This window comes from Cervus elaphus, chromosome X (assembly GCF_910594005.1).
Source record: "Cervus elaphus chromosome X, mCerEla1.1, whole genome shotgun sequence".
Taxonomy (NCBI): domain Eukaryota; kingdom Metazoa; phylum Chordata; class Mammalia; order Artiodactyla; family Cervidae; genus Cervus; species Cervus elaphus.
This window is the reverse complement of record NC_057848.1, coordinates 134211573-134229968: the sequence shown is the minus strand read 5'-3', so window position 1 is coordinate 134229968 and position 18396 is coordinate 134211573. Positions and strand designations below refer to the sequence as shown.

Sequence of the window (18396 nt, the reverse complement as noted above, 5' to 3'; positions counted from 1 at the left end):
GTTGACATTTATATAATTACAAACAGCCAGCTCCTTGCCATTTCTCTTACCTAGAAAGGATATGAAATTTGATTGACTCACTGGGACAGAATGTTTGCTTCTAAGAGCCAACATGATTTTCAATCTGTACCCAAAGCTCTCCTGTTCCTCACAGAAAGCAGACAGTATTCATAGCCGGTATGCTGCCAAACAGGAACTGTCCCTGCTGCAGAGACCCGAAATACAGCCAGACTTCTTGTGACAAGTTGGAGAGCTGAGCGGTGACATCATTTGCTAACAATAGACGCACTTAAAATTAATGACTGTCTTCCACATCCCCTGGCGCTTTCATTTAAAACGCACTCAGCAGCGCAGACGATATTACTCTGACTACAAGGCACCAGGATTACAGATGACATGTTCCCGAAGAAGCAGGCAGGGATAGGACTCCACCTCCCCAGCTAGAGAAAAATGGCTGAATCAGCCTGACAAAACAAGGTCATGGTAGAATCAGAGGTGGCTCATAGCAGGGTAAATGTGGAGCAAAATGGAAAGAGAAATTCTCTGGACATGAGGTCTCCTGGCCTCTCCTCTCCCCCGACCCCATGGCAACCCTTGCAGGGTCTTCCTGCTGTCCACAGCACAATATCCCTCTTCCTTATCCTGCTTTACAGGGGTCTCCACCAAAGGCTTGCTTTAAACCATGAGTGTTTAATGAGGGCCAGGGTTTCTGCTTTATTTGCCTCCTGTCTTCAGAGTGCTTGATAAGGGTTAGGTTGTTGAATGAGTGAAGCTGCTAAGATTCAAATCATGACAATATCTGATAAAAGTCTTGCATTTATACACACACACACACACACACACACACACATAGTGGTTTAGTCACTAAGTCATGTCCTACTCTTTGCCATCCCATGGACAGTAGCCAGCCAGGCTCCTCTGTCCATAGGATTCTCCAGGCAAGAATACTGGAGTGGGTTGCCATTTCCCTCTCAGGGGATCTTCCCAACCCAGGGATCAAACCTGGGTCTCCTGCATTGCAGGGGGACTCTTTACCAACTGAGCCACCAGGAAAGCCCATATATAACACACATATAAAATGAAATTCTTCAAATCAGTTAATAAGGCAACCCAATTTTTAAAAATTGGCAAATATTTTAAAATATCTATTTCTTCAAGGAAGATATACAAAATGCTAATAAGCGTATGAAAAGATGCTCCATGTCAGTAGTCATTGGGGAAATGCAAACCCAAACCACAATGAGATGCCACCTCACACCCACCAGGATGGCTGGAATCAAAAAGACCGTTGCAAGTGTTGGTAGGGATGTGGAGCAACTGGGATTCTCAAAGTCTGCTGGTGGGAATGCGAAATGGTTCAGCCACTGTGGAGAACTGTTAGGCAGTTTCTTGGGTGGTAACTCAACAATTTACCATATGGGCCGGCAATCCCATTCCTATATAAAAAGGAAATGAAAACACATGTCCACAAAAAGACTTGCACCTGAGTCCTTACCTCAGCTTTAGTCACAAGAGTTGAAAACTGGAAGCAATCCAAATGTCCATCACCAGGTGACCGAATACACAAATGGCAATACATTCATACAATGGAACACTGTGTAGCAATAACAAAGAATTGTCAACTGGTATTTGGAACAACAGAGCTGAATTTCACAAACATAATGTTGATTGAAAGAACCATTTGATTTTGTTTACACGAAATTCTAGAACAGGCGAGGCTGTGCTTTGAAAACCATATCAGTGGTTACCTGGAAAAGAGGATGGGAAGGGAAAATTTCTGGGAGACAGGAATGTTCTAAACTGTGATTAGGGTGGGGGTTACACAGGTGTCTATGTTTGTCATACTTGCTGAACTACATACACTTAAAATGGAGACATTTTATTGTAAGTAAATTATACCTGAATCAACTTGACTTAAAAAAAGGAAGGTTGTATGTAGAGAAAGAGAGCAGCTGCACCCCAGAACAAATCCTTCGTTATCGACCAGGTGCTGTGGGGGGCCGGGCAGTATGTGTGTGAGATTTGATGTCATTACATAGAGAAATAGCTCCTTCCTTTTGATTGCCAAGTAATTTTCCCTTGTTGGGGTGTACTGGTTTGTTTATCCATTGCCCTAGTGTTGAGCATTTAAGTTGTTTCCAGTTTGGGCCAAGTATCTTTAGGCCTGGAGGACTTTCTGAGGGCTAGTGTTTGCCTCAGATGGGACAGCTCGCCACCTCGAGATCCACAGGGCCTGTGAGGCCGTCAGTAGACCATCTCTCTGATGACCAACTGATTTCTCCACCCACCATGATTCACACTGGCCAGCAAAGCTGCAGTGTGAATCCTTGAGCCTTTCTTTTCTGTCACAGACAATCTCTGCATGATGTGAGAAGCAAGTTATGGGGTCCCCGTGAGAAGAGAGGCCATGGGATGGTCTCCCTCCTTGCATTTCTGCTTCTCTCAGCCTATTTGGTCCTGAACATCCAGCCCTGGGGCTTGGTCTCTGGAGTAGTTGGGATCGCATTTTCCAGGAGAGGGGAATGACTTGTACAGCCAAAGTGGCTGAAGAGATTTTGCTGAAATCAGAAAACGGACCGTATTTTCCCTTGCTATTTTGGTTTCATGAGACACAATTTCTTTGAAAACAATGAGGATGAAGAAACACTTCAAACTCATTCTGTGGTTGGAAACTCCATGAGTAACTGTTTTCCTAGCAAACCTCAAGAGGCCAAAGCACATACTTGAAAAGCCGAGGACCTGCGGAGAAATCCCTCAGCTGGTCTGCATTAAGACATCATTCAAAAAAATTAAAAAAGAGACATCATTCTGTGGGCATCTGAGCTTGGCCATCGCCGCCTCCCTGCAGCTTGGGGGCTGGACCAGAACACAGAGGCAGAGACCCATTTCCGGTATTTTCCCCAATCCAGGGACAGCTTGTAACATTTTGTTGTTGTTTGAAGTAAAATTCACGTAATAGAAGATGAACTATTAACAAGTTGAAAGTGTAGAATTCAGTGGCAGTTAGTACATTCACAATGTTGTGAAACTCTCCTCTCTGTCCAGTTGCAAAACATTATCACATCCTGAAAGGGAACCCAGTACCTATTTAGCAGTCACTCCTCACTCTTTTCTTCCCCTAAGCCCCTGGCAACCACTAATCCACGTTCTTTCTCCATAGATTTGCCTATTCTGGATACTTCATATAAATGAAATCATATGTGGTCTTGTGTGTCTGGCTGCTTTCACTTAGCACAATATTTTTGAGGTTCAGCCATGTTGTAGCATGGGTCAGTACTTCATTCCTTTCTATGGCAGATTAACATTCCACCGTGTGGCTAGACTATGTTTTGTTTGTCCATTTACCTGTTGATGAACATTTGTTGCTTCCATCTTTGGGCTATTGTGGGAGATTTGTGTACAAGTATTTGTTAGAACACCTACTTTCACCGAGGAGTGAAACTGCTGGGGCATATGGTAACTTTGATGTTTAAAGTGAGTGAAAGTGTTAGTTGCTCAGTTGTGTCCAACTCTGCAACCCCATGGACTGTAGCCAGCCAGGCTCCTCTGTCCATGGAATTCTCCAGGCAAGAATTCTGGGGTGGGTAGCCATTCCCTTCTCCAGGGGATTTTCCCAACCCAGGGATTGAACCTGGGTCTCCTGCATTGTATGCAGATTCTTTACCGTCTGAGCCACCAGGGAAGCCCAACTTTATGTTACACCCTGTGACATTTTGTACCACACAGGTGAATCCCATCTTTATAAAGTTGGTCCACCTAGACCCCTGGTTTTTGACTTGGGCTTTATATTGGAATTCCCTCTGGAGCTTTAAGAGTATTGATACCTGGTTCCACTCTGGAAAATTCTGATGTAATAAAAAACTCCATAGGTGCTTTTAATGTGCAGCCCAGGTAGCGAACCATTCTAAATTCTTCCTTTGCAGTCTAACTTGTAGTAATAACTTCAATATTCTGATGCTTGGTATTTTGCATTCCACCCTTGGGCAGACATTCACCTGGTCCTTGAAGTACTGATCCTTTGGTGAGATTTAATCTTGTGACAACAGTGCTCACGGAACCTGCTGTTGGCTTGGCTCAGTGCTTTCATAGCTATTTTCAAGCATTACCAGTCATCTGTTCCTCACAATTGTCAACCTGTTAACAGGTGAGGAAACTGAGATACAAAACAAAAACCAAAAAAGGCAGTGTCATCAGAGTTTATGAGAGACCTAGAGTGACAGGTGGCTGCCTCAGGGTGAGTGTTTCCAGACTGAATGCTCTGGAAAACCCCCACATGGGAATACCGGAGCTATGACAGAGGCAGGCTGAGCCAAGGCTGGTTCTGCTGAATTTCTCATCTTCCCCTCCCTACCTCAGGCTGGTAAGTAAAAGCATTGAAGACTTTTCAGATTTCCACATGGATCCTTCCCCAAAATTCCAATGGGTGAAAATAAATTGCTAAGCAACTGCCAGTGAGTTTGACTTTCTCTTCTCACACACTGTGATCTTTATTTTAATTTGGCAAATGTATTTTTGGCCAAGGTATTCCCATGGAACTCAGCTCTGGACAGCCAAGGAGATTTGTCTTTGGAATGACCACTTCTGATTCCAGGAGAGACCACTTTTCATTTGAATTTCAAAAAAAATCAGGGATGGCGTAAACAATTTTTTATTCCATTTTCTATATTTCCTGGTGATGAATGGCATGGAGCTTTGTTTTGGTTGACAGGCGCTGCCTGGTCTCAAGTTTGAGTTGTTTTTTCTCTTTCAAGGTGAAGAATTCAAGAGGTTCTGGGAGAGGGGGAGGGGAAGGGGCCAGAAGGAGGCGATGGTACTTGAGAGAACCTGTCTCACTTAGGATGTTGCTCAGGAATGGCACTGCAAGCCTTAGAACCCACTCCAGGTCACTGAAGATGAGAAGGGGTTTATTCAGAGATGCTAGGTGTTCCCAGACTTCCTGGTTGGAGGTCCACCCCCTTGAAGCAATGCCTAAATTAGGTAGGGGGGCAGTTCCAGCAAGATCCCATGGCCACCACATGCTGGGTGCCGGATGCCAGAAATTCCACCATGGGAGCCATGGGAACCATCTTGGTCAGAAAATGGTTTCTGCCTGGCACCAAGTTCTGAAGTCAAGCCTTGCTGGGTGTGTGGGACTGGCAGAGCTACTTCACATGCCTGGGGCCTAACTGCAAGGGAAGTTGAGAAAAGAGTTTCTGGTTTCTATCTTGAGGAGGCAGGACTTAAAATGTAGGAAATTCCCTAAATGTACGAACAGTACTTAAAAGGTTGTGGGAGGCCAGAAAAGGGCACTGGTCTATACAGATGGTTTGAGTAGGTTTCTGAAATGGAAACGGGGCACTGTCTCAGAAATAGCTATAGCAGGGCCTTATGCTTTCTAAAGGGCTGGCCTGGAGCTTTCCACTCTCCCTGATCTCCTTTTCTGTGATCCTCAGGGCCGATTTAGTTCTCTGCACACTAGTTTCCTCAGCTTGTCTTTGGCTCTTGCTCTGATTGACTCTGCCTAGGTCAGATGTTCACCTGCAGTCCAAACAGCTGTGACTCGGAGAAGGCTGCAGAGACACATAGGACTCTACGTGGGGTATTTTTTCTTAGACGTGGTGCTTGGCAACAGCTGTTGTCCAGCTGTGGAAATGAGAGCCAGAAGGGCCCTCCAAGGTCAGGAAGTGCAGGCTTTTCAGTTCACAGTTACAGAAAGGGAAGCTCAGAAAGGTTGGTGGTGTTTAATTACCCTGGACCAGTTTCCTTTTTTGTGAGAAGAGAATAATAATTACCTTACAGGGTTGTCATATTAAATTAAATGATATAGCAAGCTTCAGTTCAGTTCAGTTGCTCAGTCGTGTCCGACTCTTTGCGACCCCATGAATTGCAGCACGCGAGGCCTCCCTGTCCATCAACTCCCAGAGTTTACTCAAACTCATGTCCATTGAGTCAGTGATGCCATCCAACCATCTCATCCTCTGTTGTCCCCTTCTCCTCCTGCCCCCAGTCCCTCCCAGCATCAGGGTCTTTTCCAATGAGTCAACTCGTCACATGAGGTGGCCAAAGTATTGGAGTTTCAGCTTCAGCATCAGTCCTTCCAATGAACACCCAGGACTGATCTCCTTTAGGATGGACTGGTTGAATCTCTGCCCTGAGCAAATACTTATTAAAAGTTGGTTCTTGTAAGAGCAAAAGCAACCCATAAATGATGATTAATTTGAAAAGCAGTAGACATGCTTATATCACCTGGACAACATAGGGTGCCATATGTCCCAAACTGTGTCCTTTGCATATCAGCAGTCTTTGGGGGTGGAATACATCTGCAGGTCATGTGCTGTTGAGCTCCTAGAACCACTTCAAGCAGCTCTGTTCTGGGACTGCATATATGTGTAATCGTGTAGAACGTATTCTTATGTCAGCTCTCTTTTGCTCACCATAATGTTTTTGTTGTGTCAGTAGTTTGTTCCTTTTTATTGCTGAGTTGTATTCCACTGAATGACTATGTTGTAATTAATTTCTCTGCTGTTGAGTAATTTCCTGTTTTGTTCTATTCTGAATAAGCCACAATGAACTTTCTTGTACAGTCTTTATGTGGACATTATTTTTTCGTTTCTCTTGGGTAAATACCTAGGAAAGGAATTGCTGAATCACAGTCATATGTTTAGCTTTAATAGATACTGTCAAAATTTTCCTAAGTCATTGAACTATATTTTCTTACATCATTGATTCTCATCAATGATGTAAGAGAATCCCATTGCTCTACATCCTTACCAGTATTTAGGGTTGTCACCCATTCTAGTGAGTGTGTAGGGAATCTGATTGTAATTTTCATTTGCACTTCCCTAATGGCTAATGAGGTACAGCACCTTTTCATGTGCTTAATGGCTACTTAATAAATTCTTTTGTAAAGTGTTCAGGTCTTTTACTCATTTTCATTTAGTTTGTCTTCTCATTCTTCATTCATAGGAGTAATTGTTATATTCTGTATACAAGTCATACACACACAAACGGTATCTTTTTAAAAAAATAGCTTTATTGAGGTATAGTTGATATATAACAAATTAAACATATTTAAGGTATATCCTTGTGAAACTATCAAGACAATTGAGACAATGAATATATCCCACATCCATCACCCCCCAAATTCATGCCCCTTTATAATCCTTCCCTTCTGCCCCTCCGTGCCTGCCCACCGATCCCCAGGCAACCACTAATCTTTCTGTTACTATATGCCAATTTATAGTTTCTAAAATTTTTTGTAAATGGAATCATATAGTACGTGCTCATTTTTGTCTGGCTTCTTTCATTCAGCAGAATTATCTCGAGGATCATCCATGTTGCATATATCAATAATCTATTCCTTTTAAACACTGAGTAGTATTCCATTGTATGCATATATCATAATTTATTTACTCATTCAACTTTTGATGGGTGTTTGTGTTGTTTCCAGCTTTGGGTTATTATGAATAAAGTTGCTGTGAACATTCATGCTCAAGCCTTTTGTATGAACATGTGCTTTTATTTCTCTACAAGTCGAATGAACTGATCATAAGGCAGGTGTATGTCTAACTTTTAAAAAAACTGCCACATTGTTTCCAATGTGGTTACACCATTTGACATTCCCACCAGCAGTATAAGAGAGTTATATATGCTTTCCAACACTTTGTATGGTCAGTCTTTCTAATTTTAGTCATTCTAATAGGTAACTTTTCTTCCCCTGAGTTTTATGGTTTTATTAGCAGAAACAAAATGTGCACACCAGCTGTCTATTCATTTTCTTCATTGTGCAGGCTGGTGTTGGGATTGGTGATTCTGATGGCCAGCTGGGCTGCTCTTTTCACAATGGCCTTGTGGTTCCTGGAGGAGACATTGTGAGCAGTCTCAGCACAGTAAGATTTTTTGTCCATCAGCAGTACTTCAAGCTCCTTGACATTGTGGATGAGGTACTTCCCGAAGCCGCTGGGCAGCATATACCTTGTTTTCTTGTTCCTCTCGTAACTGATGCTGGGCATCAAGATCTGGCCTTTGAATCTCCCGCACACCCTGTCATCATTGCCTCTCGGTTTCCGCCAGTTCTGCTTAATTTTGACATATTGTTCTGACTGGTGCTGGATTAACCTTTTGGTCCCCTTTTGGGTGATCTTGGGCTTCAGGTGGGGTCTGAAGGTGGCCATGATGCTGAGTAAGAGCTACCTGCCACCTCTATAGGCAGCACACTGAGGAAGAGAGAGCAATAGGTGACTATTTTAACTTGCAATTCCCTAACAACTAATGATGTTGACCATCTTTTCATGTCTTTGTCTCCTGTATATCTTTTTTTGGTAGTGTTTCTTCTAATATTTTGCCCATTTATTAATTGGGTGATTTGTTTCTTATACTTTATTATTTAATATTATTTATAAAATTATATTTAGTTTAATATTATTTAATAAATTATTATAATTTATTGCCTATTTTCTTATTGAGTTTTTAGAGTTCTCTACAAATGCTGAATACAGGTCATTTATGAAATATATACAAAGGATATATATATAAATATACCTTAAATATCTTTTCTCACAGTCTGTGCTTTTTTTTTTTTAAAGATTTACTTATTTATGTATTAAAAAAATTTTTTTTCCATTTATTTTTATCAGTTGGAGGCTATTTACTTTACAATATTGTAGTGGTTTTTGCCATACATTGACATGAATCAGCCATGGATTTACAAGTATTCCCCATCCTGAACCCCCCTCCCACCTCCCTCCTCATCCCATCCCTCTGGGTCATCCCAGTGCACCAGCCCCGAGCACTTGTCTCATGCATCCAACCTGGACTGGCGATCTGTTTCACACTTGACAATATACATGTTTCAATGCTGTTCTCTCAGATCATCCCACCCTCGCCTTCTCCCATAGAGTCCAAAAGTCTGTTCTATACATCTGTGTCTCTTTTTCTGTCTTGCATATAGGGTTATCATTACCATCTTTCTAAATTCCATATATATGCATTAGTATACTGTATTGGTGTTTATATTTCTGGCTTACTTCACTCTGTATAATGGGCTCTAGTTTCATCCATCTCATCAGAACTGATTCAAATGTATTCTTTTTAATGGCTGAGTAATATTCCATTGTGTATATGTACCACAGCTTTCTTATCCATTCGTCTGCTGATGGGCATCTAGGTTGCTTCCATGTCCTGGCTATTATAAACAGTGCTGCGATGAACATTGGGGTGCACGTGTCTCTTTCAGATCTGGTTTCCTCGGTGTGTATGCCCAGGAGTGGGATTGCTGGGTCATTTGGCAGTTCTATTTCCAGTTCTTTAAGGAATCTCCACACTGTTCTCCATAGTGGCTGTTTATGAGATATATACAAAGAGATATATACAATGAGATATATACATTTATGAGATATATACAAAGGATATATATAAATATACCTTAAATATCTTTTCTCACAGTCTGTGCTTGTTTTTCTGTTTTCTTGACAGTGTCTTTCAAAGAGCAGAAGTTTTAAATTTTGATGTCTCTAATTTATTACTTTTTTCTTTTATGGTTAATGCTTTTTTTTTTCCTAAGAAATCTTTACCTATGACGAGGTCACAAAGACATTCTCCTGTGTTATCTTCAAGAAGCTTTACAATTTTAGCTTTTATATTGAGATCTATGGTCCATCTAAAATGAGTTTTTGTGTATGCTGTGAGGTAGGAGTCAGTATTCTTTTTTATTTTCTAGGAGTTGCAATATGCATCTTTAATTTATCATGCTCTACTGTCCCTACCTCCTCCTGGCATGGAAAAACTCTCTTGTCTATTTGATTAAACAAAAATAAAATAAGCTACATGGGAACAATTTTAAAGTCCAAAGAGATACCAACTTTAAGGCTGCAGTAGCTGATACAGCATCCCCTAGCTATCTTCTTCAGCCTTCTCTATGGACCACAGACATACATTCAGATGCCTGTGAGCTAACATGGGAGTTTTTGAACACTTTTCCATTGGTTCTTCACCAGCTCATTTCCACAGGTTCTTCACCAGGCCTGTTAAGCCTGAGGCCTGCAGTATATCATTTAAGATTTAAAAGTAAAACTCCAGAGCTGGGGAAAAAACCCACCCCAAACAAAAACCCACATTAAAGGTTTTTGGGGAAACCTTTGCTTCCCCATTCTCCATTTAATTGATGGAATCCACACCACCGTTGCAAAGTCCATTTTTAAAAGTGTCAAAAGGCAGTCAGCACCCAGGTGGGCTTGCAGCATGGTTTCTGTGACCCAGGCAGGTATTTTGGTGGTGCTATCCCTTACATCATGTCTGTATCACGGTCTCCTTTGAATAAATCTTATACAGTTTCATGTCTAACGTAAGATCCTTATGAGAGTACAATTTAGTGTACCTCCTGTCTCATTCTTTATGCTATGGTCATATTTTTCATTTACATATGAAACATATGTAAATGTTTCATTTCATATTTCATTACATATTATTACATTGTTATTTTTGTTTTCAACAGTCACTTGTCTGTTAAGCAATTAAGGTGAGAGGAGAGTAGTCTTTCATATTTAGTGGCATATTTGCCATTTCCATGGCTCTTCATTCCTTCCTGTGGATCTCACTTTCATCTAGTGTCATTTTCCCTCAAGCTAAAGAATGTCTTCATTTCTTGGTCTGCAGAAGATCTGCTGGAGATGCATTTGCTCAGATTTTGTTAGCCTGAAAGCATCTCTATTTTACTTCATTTTTGAAGATATTTCCATTGGATATAGAATTCTAGGTTGCCAGATTTTGCTTTTCTTTCAGCAGTTTAAAAGATATTTTATGTTTGGGCACAAGAGTATATATAGCCATTTCAGAAAAGGTTTTATTTTAAGATACTTCCTTTAAGGAACATTTGTCTAGACACGTCTTCCTTGCCTTGTGTGAAATTAATAGCTTAAAAAGAACTCTGTGAATGGTTCCAAATGCAAACTTTGAAATTGTTGAATAACTTAATTAAGATGCATTTCATTCCTGGTTTATGAAAAAAAGGATATCATGTTATTGTCTTATGGCTCCTTTGTTGCTGATAAGTCAGGCATCATTTTTAAATTGATATTTCTGTATGTAATGTGTTTTTTTTCTCTGGATGTCTTGAAGAATTTTCTCTTTACTTTGGTTTTCAGCAGTTTGACTGTGATGTGCCTAGATAAATGTGTTTGTGTGTGTTTGATATTAGTTGGGAGTTTGCTGAGCTTTGTGATTTTAATCAAATTTTGGAAACTGTCTTCAATTATTTTTCTGCCATATTCTCTCTCTTTTCTCCTCTGGGACTCCAAATACATGCATGTTAGTCTAATTGCTTAATATTGTCCCAGAGGTCATCGAGGCTGTGATATTTTTTCCAATCTTTTTTTTTTGTCTCTGAGCTTCATTTTGGGTAATTTATTTTGACTTCTTTCAAATTCATGAATATTCTGTGTTTAGTCTGCTATTTTTCTTATTCAATGATTTAAAAAAAATTTTAGATATGGAATTATTTCAGTACTAAGATTTCTATTAGGTTCATTTTCATAGTTTCCATACCTCTTTTTTAAAGATATATAATTGATCCATACCTCTTCTAAAATTCACATTCCTCATGTCTTCATCCATTATACCCATCTTTTCCTATAAATTCCTTAACATTTATAATAAATCCTTGTTTTGTAATTTCAATGTCTGGGCTGTCACTGTGTCTGCTGCTGTTGACTATATTTTTTCCTCTTGAGAAATGTCATGTTTTGCTGCTTCTTCACATCTTGTTTTAACAATCTTGTTTAGTCAGTAAGTCCTGTCCGACTCTTTTGCAACCCCATGGACTGTGGCCTGCCAGGCTCCTGAGAATCTAGTTTCTATAGCTACTATCTACAATATCTGCTATACATCAAATACTACTAGATTTGTCCATTTTGGACAGAGGAGCTTCTTCACATATCTAGTAGTATTTGATGTATAGCAGATATTGTAGATAGTAGTTATAGAAACTCAACATTCTCTTATCTTCCTTTGAAGCATGCTGAATTTTCTTCTGGCATTTGGTTAAACTACCAGCAGATTCCCTTGATCCATGGGAAGCTTGGTTTCAGTCTTTGTTAGGGAAGGCCTAGTTTAGTTTTACCCTTTGCCCTGGGAAATGGTCTTTATTCCTAAGGTGTGACCCTCTGGGGTTTCAATGGAAAGCTCGAAGTATTTTATAAGCCCTTCTAACTTGGTGGACTTTGAACTCTTAATCTGTTTCCCATTACCGGGAAATTGCTGAAATCTCTGTTTAATGCTTTTGGCCTTCTATTCTTGGCTCCTTGGAGTCATCCCTTCCCCACACACTTGAGGACTCAAACAAGGATCTAAGTGAGGCAAGTTTGTGTGCCAATTTTCTGGCACCTCTTTTGTGGCTCCCTCTTTCTCATGGTTTCCCTCCTCAGGCCACTGCTGCTGCTATACACTCTGACCTCTTAATTTCTCAGCCCAGTAAGACTCTTGCTTTCTGCTTGAGCTCTACTGCCCATGGACTTAGCAAGTGGTGCTAGTGGTAAAGAACCTGCCTGCGAATGCAGGAGACATAAGAGGTGAGGGTTCGATCCCTGGGTTAGGAAGGTCCCCTGGAGGAGGGCATGGCAACCCACTTTGATATTCTTGCCTGGAGAATCCATGGACAGAGGAGCCTGATGGGCTTTCCATCATGTCACAAAGAGTTGGACACGACTGAAGTGACTTAGCATGCATGCCCAGGTGCAGGGTGGACTTGAAAATGCCCTGCGAGGAAAAGCCAGTTAGATGTGCCTCTCACCCAGTTTGCTTCTCTTCACTTAAGGGTCCTATCTCCTCTGGCCACCTGTTTAGGTTTGTTTCCAAAAGTGCCTTCAAATGATTTTTCTTTTTCAATTCAAGTATAGTTGATTTCCATTTCAAATGATTTCTTAAAAATATTTTTCCAGAGTTGACACTAGCAATCAGCAGGAATGTTAGTCTGATACAAGCTACCCTGCCATTATTGCAAGCAAAACTTGCTCAACTATGTTACTATTTTTGTTGTTGTTGTTGTGTAGTTGCTAAGTTGTTTCTGATTCTTTTGAGACCCCATGGCCTGTGGCCTGCCACGCTCCTCTGTCCATGGGATTCTCCAGGCAAGAAAACTGGATCAGGTTGCCATTTCCTCCTCCAGGGATCTTCCCAACCCAGGGATGGAACCCACGTCTCCTGCATTGGCTATTATTTTTAATAATTAATTGATTGGCTGCACTGTGCATCATACGGGGATCTTAGTTCCCTAACCAGGGATCAAACCCAAGCCCCCAGTAGTGGAAGCATAGGGTCTTTACCATTGGACCATGAGGGAAGTCCCTATGTTACTATTTTATAAAGTTTTGTTTTGGTGCCCTGTTTTTCTGGATCATTAGGCACACACTTAGCCTTCATGTTGGGTAAACCCATACTGGAGTTTGGTTGTCTGTTCTAAGAATTTACTTGATTTAGTTTAAACTTCACTAAATAATCCAGTAAATCAGTTATTGTTCATCAGTTCAGTTGCTCAGTCGTGTCCGACTCTTTGCGACCCCATGAATCGCAGCACGCCAGGCCTCCCTGTCCATCACCAACTCCCGGAGGTTACTCAAACCCATGTCCATCGAGTTGGTGATGCCATCCAACCATCTCATTATTGTTCATAATGGCTATTGTTATTGTTCATAATGGCTATCAAAGTTTCAGAGGTTGAAAACAGCTCTTTAATAGTGACAACATCTAAAAAAAACATAGTGACAACATCTTGAGTGTTTAAAGTTAAAAAAAATTTTTTTATTTTGTGAAATAGGTAATACATTCACATGGCTCAAAATATACAAGGTAAAAAGGATATATAATAAAATGCTTCACCTCCACCTTTTGCATGTATTAAAAAAAAAAAAAACTGGCAGCGAAACAGCCAAAAATTTGATCTCTTGCATTATACAAACAAATTGAATATATCCTGTCTGTCATAATCCAATGAATTCTTTGACAAAGTTTTAAAAATAAATGACATTCCCAAGCAGGAATTGTTACAGAGGAAGGCATCAATTCCATTTAATTCTGCAAATATTTACTGAGCCATATAGTGTGCTTAAAACAATATTATCTATTGTGGAGTAGAAACATGAGTCATATGGTTGAGAGTGCACTTCCCTTAATTAGAAAGGAGAAGAGAGTAGAATGAAGGACTCTTTGTAAGGAAACCTGATGCCTCTGCTTGACCCAGTTGGAAGAGTTAATAGAAAAAGGTTCGGCCTCTGTGCAGCCAACGCCTGGTTAAGGTTGTATTCTTGGCCCTGTCTCTCTAACAGGGTGTCTGTCCCGCCCAGCTGCTGCCCTCTTTACAGCCAAGTCCAGCACAGGGTCCAAGAACCTTGCTGGAACTTTGGTGTCTAGTTCACACTTCTTTGGGAGAAGGGAAAGCAAAGTCTCTGGAACATTAGAATGTTGAACTAGCTACAGGGTACAACTCAAGGGCTGCTCAAAGGGCTGAGTGTTCTCTAGCCAAGTCTCACAGGGCTGAATCCCCTTCCTGGCAGCTGAGAAAAACATGAGTGTCCATAACAGATGTACTGAAAAGACAACTGGACGCTGAGCAAAGCTACAGAGGCAGCAGCAAGCAGATCGACAGACTCCTTGTGTGGCCACAACTTCAGGTTCCCACAAAGGCTTGGTTAGGCAAAGCAGGGTAATGTGTACACAGTGGCAGAGACTGTGTGGTAAGTCAGGGTGTTTGCTAGGAATTGGGGAGCGCTGCTGAGGACATGTAGAAATTCTGAATAACAGTGGTCAGGTTTTACATCTGGGTACCTTTGTTCCTCTTGCAAGAATTTCAGGTGGAGCAGAGCCCACTTGCCAGCTGGTCCTGTCCAGAGAATAAAACTTGTGCATCCTCCATGCTGCCTTTTCCGCTGGAACTCAAGATGAGGCTTGGGACTTCTGGCTACCACACAGAAGCAGGCCATGCCACTCTGCTTTCCTGCAGGGGGCGAGCCACCTGGAGGGCTTTGGAAGTCTGTAGCTGATCTTCCATTCAAATGCTCAGAACAAAATTAATTTATAAGCGCCAGTCCTTTCCTGTAATGTGCAAAAAAGGCTCTAGAGAACAAAGGCTGGTGAATGGAAGTTAACCACACAATGTCCATAAGTACTTTTTCAGATGTGTGAGATGATAATTTATTTAGTGTGCTGTCCTTATGGCTTACTTATAGTGACTGTTAGAGAAAAAAAAAAGATTGATAGGTTTTCCCAACCTATTCCCCAATTGCCCACCCCCCTTTTGTGACCTTGCTGTATCACATGTGGGATCTTAGTTCCCCCACCAGGGATCAAACCCATGCCCCCTGCAGTGGGAACACCAGGGAAGTCCCTAATTCTCCCTTCTTCATGAGACTTAATTTACTCAGTAGGGGTTTTCAGGAATTGAATTCTTATGATGGGAGGGACTATAGCAGCACCAATAGAAATATAATGCAAGCCACACATGTTTAAATTCTCTAAGCAGGCCAATAAAAAAGGTAAAAAAGAAAACACTGCTATTGATTTTTAATATTTTAGCTAAGCCAATATATCTAAAATATCATTTTAACATGTAATCAATATAAAAATTGATGAGATATTTAAAATAATTTTTTTGGACTTCCCTGGTGGTCTAGTGGTTAAGACTCCATGCTTCCAGTTGCAGGGAGCACAGATCAGTCCTTGGTCAAGGAACAGAGATCCTTCATGTCTCCCAGTGTGGCCAAAAAGAAAAAAAAATGTTTAAAATACCTTCTTTTGCTACTAAGTCTTTGGGATCTGGTGTGTATTTTTCACTTTGAGCACACCTCAGTTCGGGCTAGTCACATTTTATTTTATTTTATTTTTTTGATAAAAACAGTCACACAGCATTTATTGTCATCTGGTAATAACATAAGGGTGAGCAGAACAATATGAATACAAGTTTTAGAACTATATCTCTAACAAAAGACACCTAAAAAACCAAACGGTATTGCCAAACAGTTTCTCACTTCATCTATCACTTCTAGTTGGAGACACTTTGGAGCAGAGTAATGTTATCTCCTTTTAGCATGATCCGACCCAGTTGTTTTCTTGATTTTGTTTTAGAATGAATCTCTTCTGCATCATCTAATACGAGGTTCATATACTCATCAAAACCAATGATACAGCCCTCTATCCGCATATTCACTTGCTCATAAAGCCACACCTGAATCCGCGATCTATTTTGCAAGTATCTGAAGATGAGATTGATGGGCTGCACCATCACCTTCTGCACCTTCTGGCCCTGGCCCCGGTACGCCATGCTGGACACTCACAAGCACCACACTACTCCACACTCTCCCTAGTCACATTTTAAATGCTCAACAGCCAAGTGTGGCTGGGGGCTAGGGACTGCGCAGCACAAGGCTAGAGCAGAGGCCACAGTGATGCTCTTCAGGTCCGTCTATGCATGCAGACAACGAGCCTTCTGGGCCCCATTCTAGGAGAGCACAAGCGATGATACAGGCAGGAGAAGGGTGGTTAGGATGGGGTCAGGTGCCGGATTCCAGCTGAGTTTTGCTGATGAACAGAACTGGAAAGCCAAGGGAAAGGACACGGTGGGTGGGAAAACCTGAGTAAGGTCTGGAAGGTGGAACGAGTGCCGCGCGGGACGTTTGAGAACTTGATGGATGGCCGCATCCCGCCACGCGGAGGACTAGGATCCAACCTGGGGAGATCCTGTGGCTGACAGTTGCCTTTTCTGTCTTTTCTCCCCCTTCCCCGCCCGGTCCCCATCAGCGATGATCCTCGGCCTGCCCAGCGCCCGGGCCGCCGAGGACACCTGCGTGAACGCCTGCCCGGCCGCCTGCGTCTGCAGCAGTGTGGAGCGCCGCTGCGCCGTGCGCTGCGACCGCGCGGGCCTCCTGCGGGTGCCGGCCGAGTTCCCATGCGAGGCGGCCTCCATCGACCTGGACCGCAACGGCCTGCGCTTCCTGGGCGAGCGGGCCTTCGGCACGCTGCCGTCGCTGCGCCACCTGTCGCTGCGTCACAACAACCTGTCCTTCATCACGCCCGGCGCCTTCAAGGGCCTGCCGCGCCTGGCCGAGCTGAGCCTGGCGCACAACGGCGACCTGCGCTACCTGCACGCGCGCACCTTCACCGCTCTCGGCCGCCTGCGCCGCCTCGACCTGACAGTCTGCCGCCTCTTCAGCGTGCCCGAGCGCCTTCTGGCCGAGCTGCCCGCCCTGCGGGAGCTCGCCGCCTTCGACAACCTGTTCCGCCGCGTGCCCGGCGCGCTGCGCGGCCTGGCCAACCTGACGCATGCGCACCTGGAACGCAGCCGCATCGAGGCCGTGGCCTCCAGCTCGCTACTGGGCCTGCGCCGCCTGCGCTCGCTCAGCCTACAGGGCAACCGCGTGCGCGCCGTGCACGGCGGCGCCTTCCGCGACTGCGGCGCCCTGGAGCACCTGCTGCTCAACGACAACCTGCTGGCCGCGCTGCCGGCCGATGCCTTCGTCGGCCTCCGCCGCCTGCGCACGCTCAACCTGGGCGGCAACGCGCTGGGCCGCGTGGTGCGCGCCTGGTTCGCCGAGCTGGCCGAGCTCGAGCTGCTCTACCTGGACCGCAACCGCATTGCCTTCGTGGAGGAGGGCGCCTTCCAGAACCTCTCGGGCCTCCTGGCCCTGCATCTCAACGGCAACCAACTCACCGTGCTTGCCTGGGCCGCCTTCCAGCCCGGCTTCTTCCTGGGCCACCTCTTCCTCTTCCGCAACCCGTGGCGCTGCGACTGCCGCCTGGAGTGGCTGCGGGACTGGATGGAGAGCTTCGGGCGCACCGCCGACGTGCCCTGTGCCTCCCCGGGCTCCGTGGCTGGCCTCGACCTCCGCCAGGTGGCCTTCGGGCGCTCGTCCGCAGGCTTCTGTGTGGACCCCGACGAGCTGAACCTCACGGCTTCCAGTCCCGGCCCATCCCCAGAGCCGGCGGCCACCACAGTGAGCAGGTTCAGCAGCCTCCTCTCCAAGCTGTTGGCCCCGAGGGCCCCGGTGGTGGAGACGGCCAATACCACCAAGGAGGGGCCGGTCAACACCTCGCTGTCCGACAGCCTTCCCTCCCTCGGGGTAGGCGGCTCGGGCCACAAGACCCCGTTTGTCGTGGGCTCTGGTCTCCTGCTCAGCGTGGCCCAGCACGTGCTGTTTGTCCTCTAGAGGGACCGACTGTGCCCCACTGGGGTGGCCCCGACTACCCTGGTGGGGCGGAGGGGAGGTTGTTAACTGGGCTGGATGGTGGTTGGTGGGGAGAGGGGCACAGGATGGGGGCAGGGAGTGAAAGTTTCCGCGAAGGATGGAAGGACCAGGCTGCCATCAGAGGTGACCTGGGAAGAGGAGGACCTTGGGAAATACCCTGTGCGGGAGGGTGGGGTTTATGGATTTCTGC

General features: G+C 44.0%; 3 protein-coding genes across 3 annotated transcripts; 1 reads left to right on the top strand and 2 right to left on the bottom strand.

Annotated features, from left to right (window-relative positions):
- Positions 1 to 7745: 7745 nt before the first annotated feature.
- Positions 7746 to 8153, bottom strand: LOC122690777 (60S ribosomal protein L32-like). Its single transcript, XM_043897711.1, has one exon. It carries the CDS (start codon positions 8151 to 8153, stop codon positions 7746 to 7748), a length of 408 nt encoding a protein of 135 aa, XP_043753646.1.
- A 7837-nt stretch (positions 8154 to 15990) lies between these two features.
- On the bottom strand, positions 15991 to 16321 carry LOC122689797 (small nuclear ribonucleoprotein E). The gene has a single exon (XM_043896529.1). It carries the CDS (start codon positions 16283 to 16285, stop codon positions 16007 to 16009), a length of 279 nt encoding a protein of 92 aa, XP_043752464.1. The 5' UTR covers positions 16286 to 16321; the 3' UTR covers positions 15991 to 16006.
- Positions 16322 to 16763: 442 nt separating this feature from the next.
- NYX (nyctalopin) lies at positions 16764 to 18167 on the top strand. Its single transcript, XM_043897438.1, has one exon. The coding sequence runs from the start codon at positions 16764 to 16766 to the stop codon at positions 18165 to 18167; it is 1404 nt and encodes a 467-aa protein (XP_043753373.1).
- Positions 18168 to 18396: the final 229 nt, after the last annotated feature.

What these genes read in the sequence shown, in the direction of transcription:
- LOC122690777 (XM_043897711.1), bottom strand. Translation starts at nt 8,153, where the DNA reads ATGGCCACCTTCAGACCCCACCTGAAGCCCAAGATCACCCAAAAGGGG.
- LOC122689797 (XM_043896529.1), bottom strand. Translation starts at nt 16,285, where the DNA reads ATGGCGTACCGGGGCCAGGGCCAGAAGGTGCAGAAGGTGATGGTGCAG.
- NYX (XM_043897438.1), top strand. Translation starts at nt 16,764, where the DNA reads ATGATCCTCGGCCTGCCCAGCGCCCGGGCCGCCGAGGACACCTGCGTG.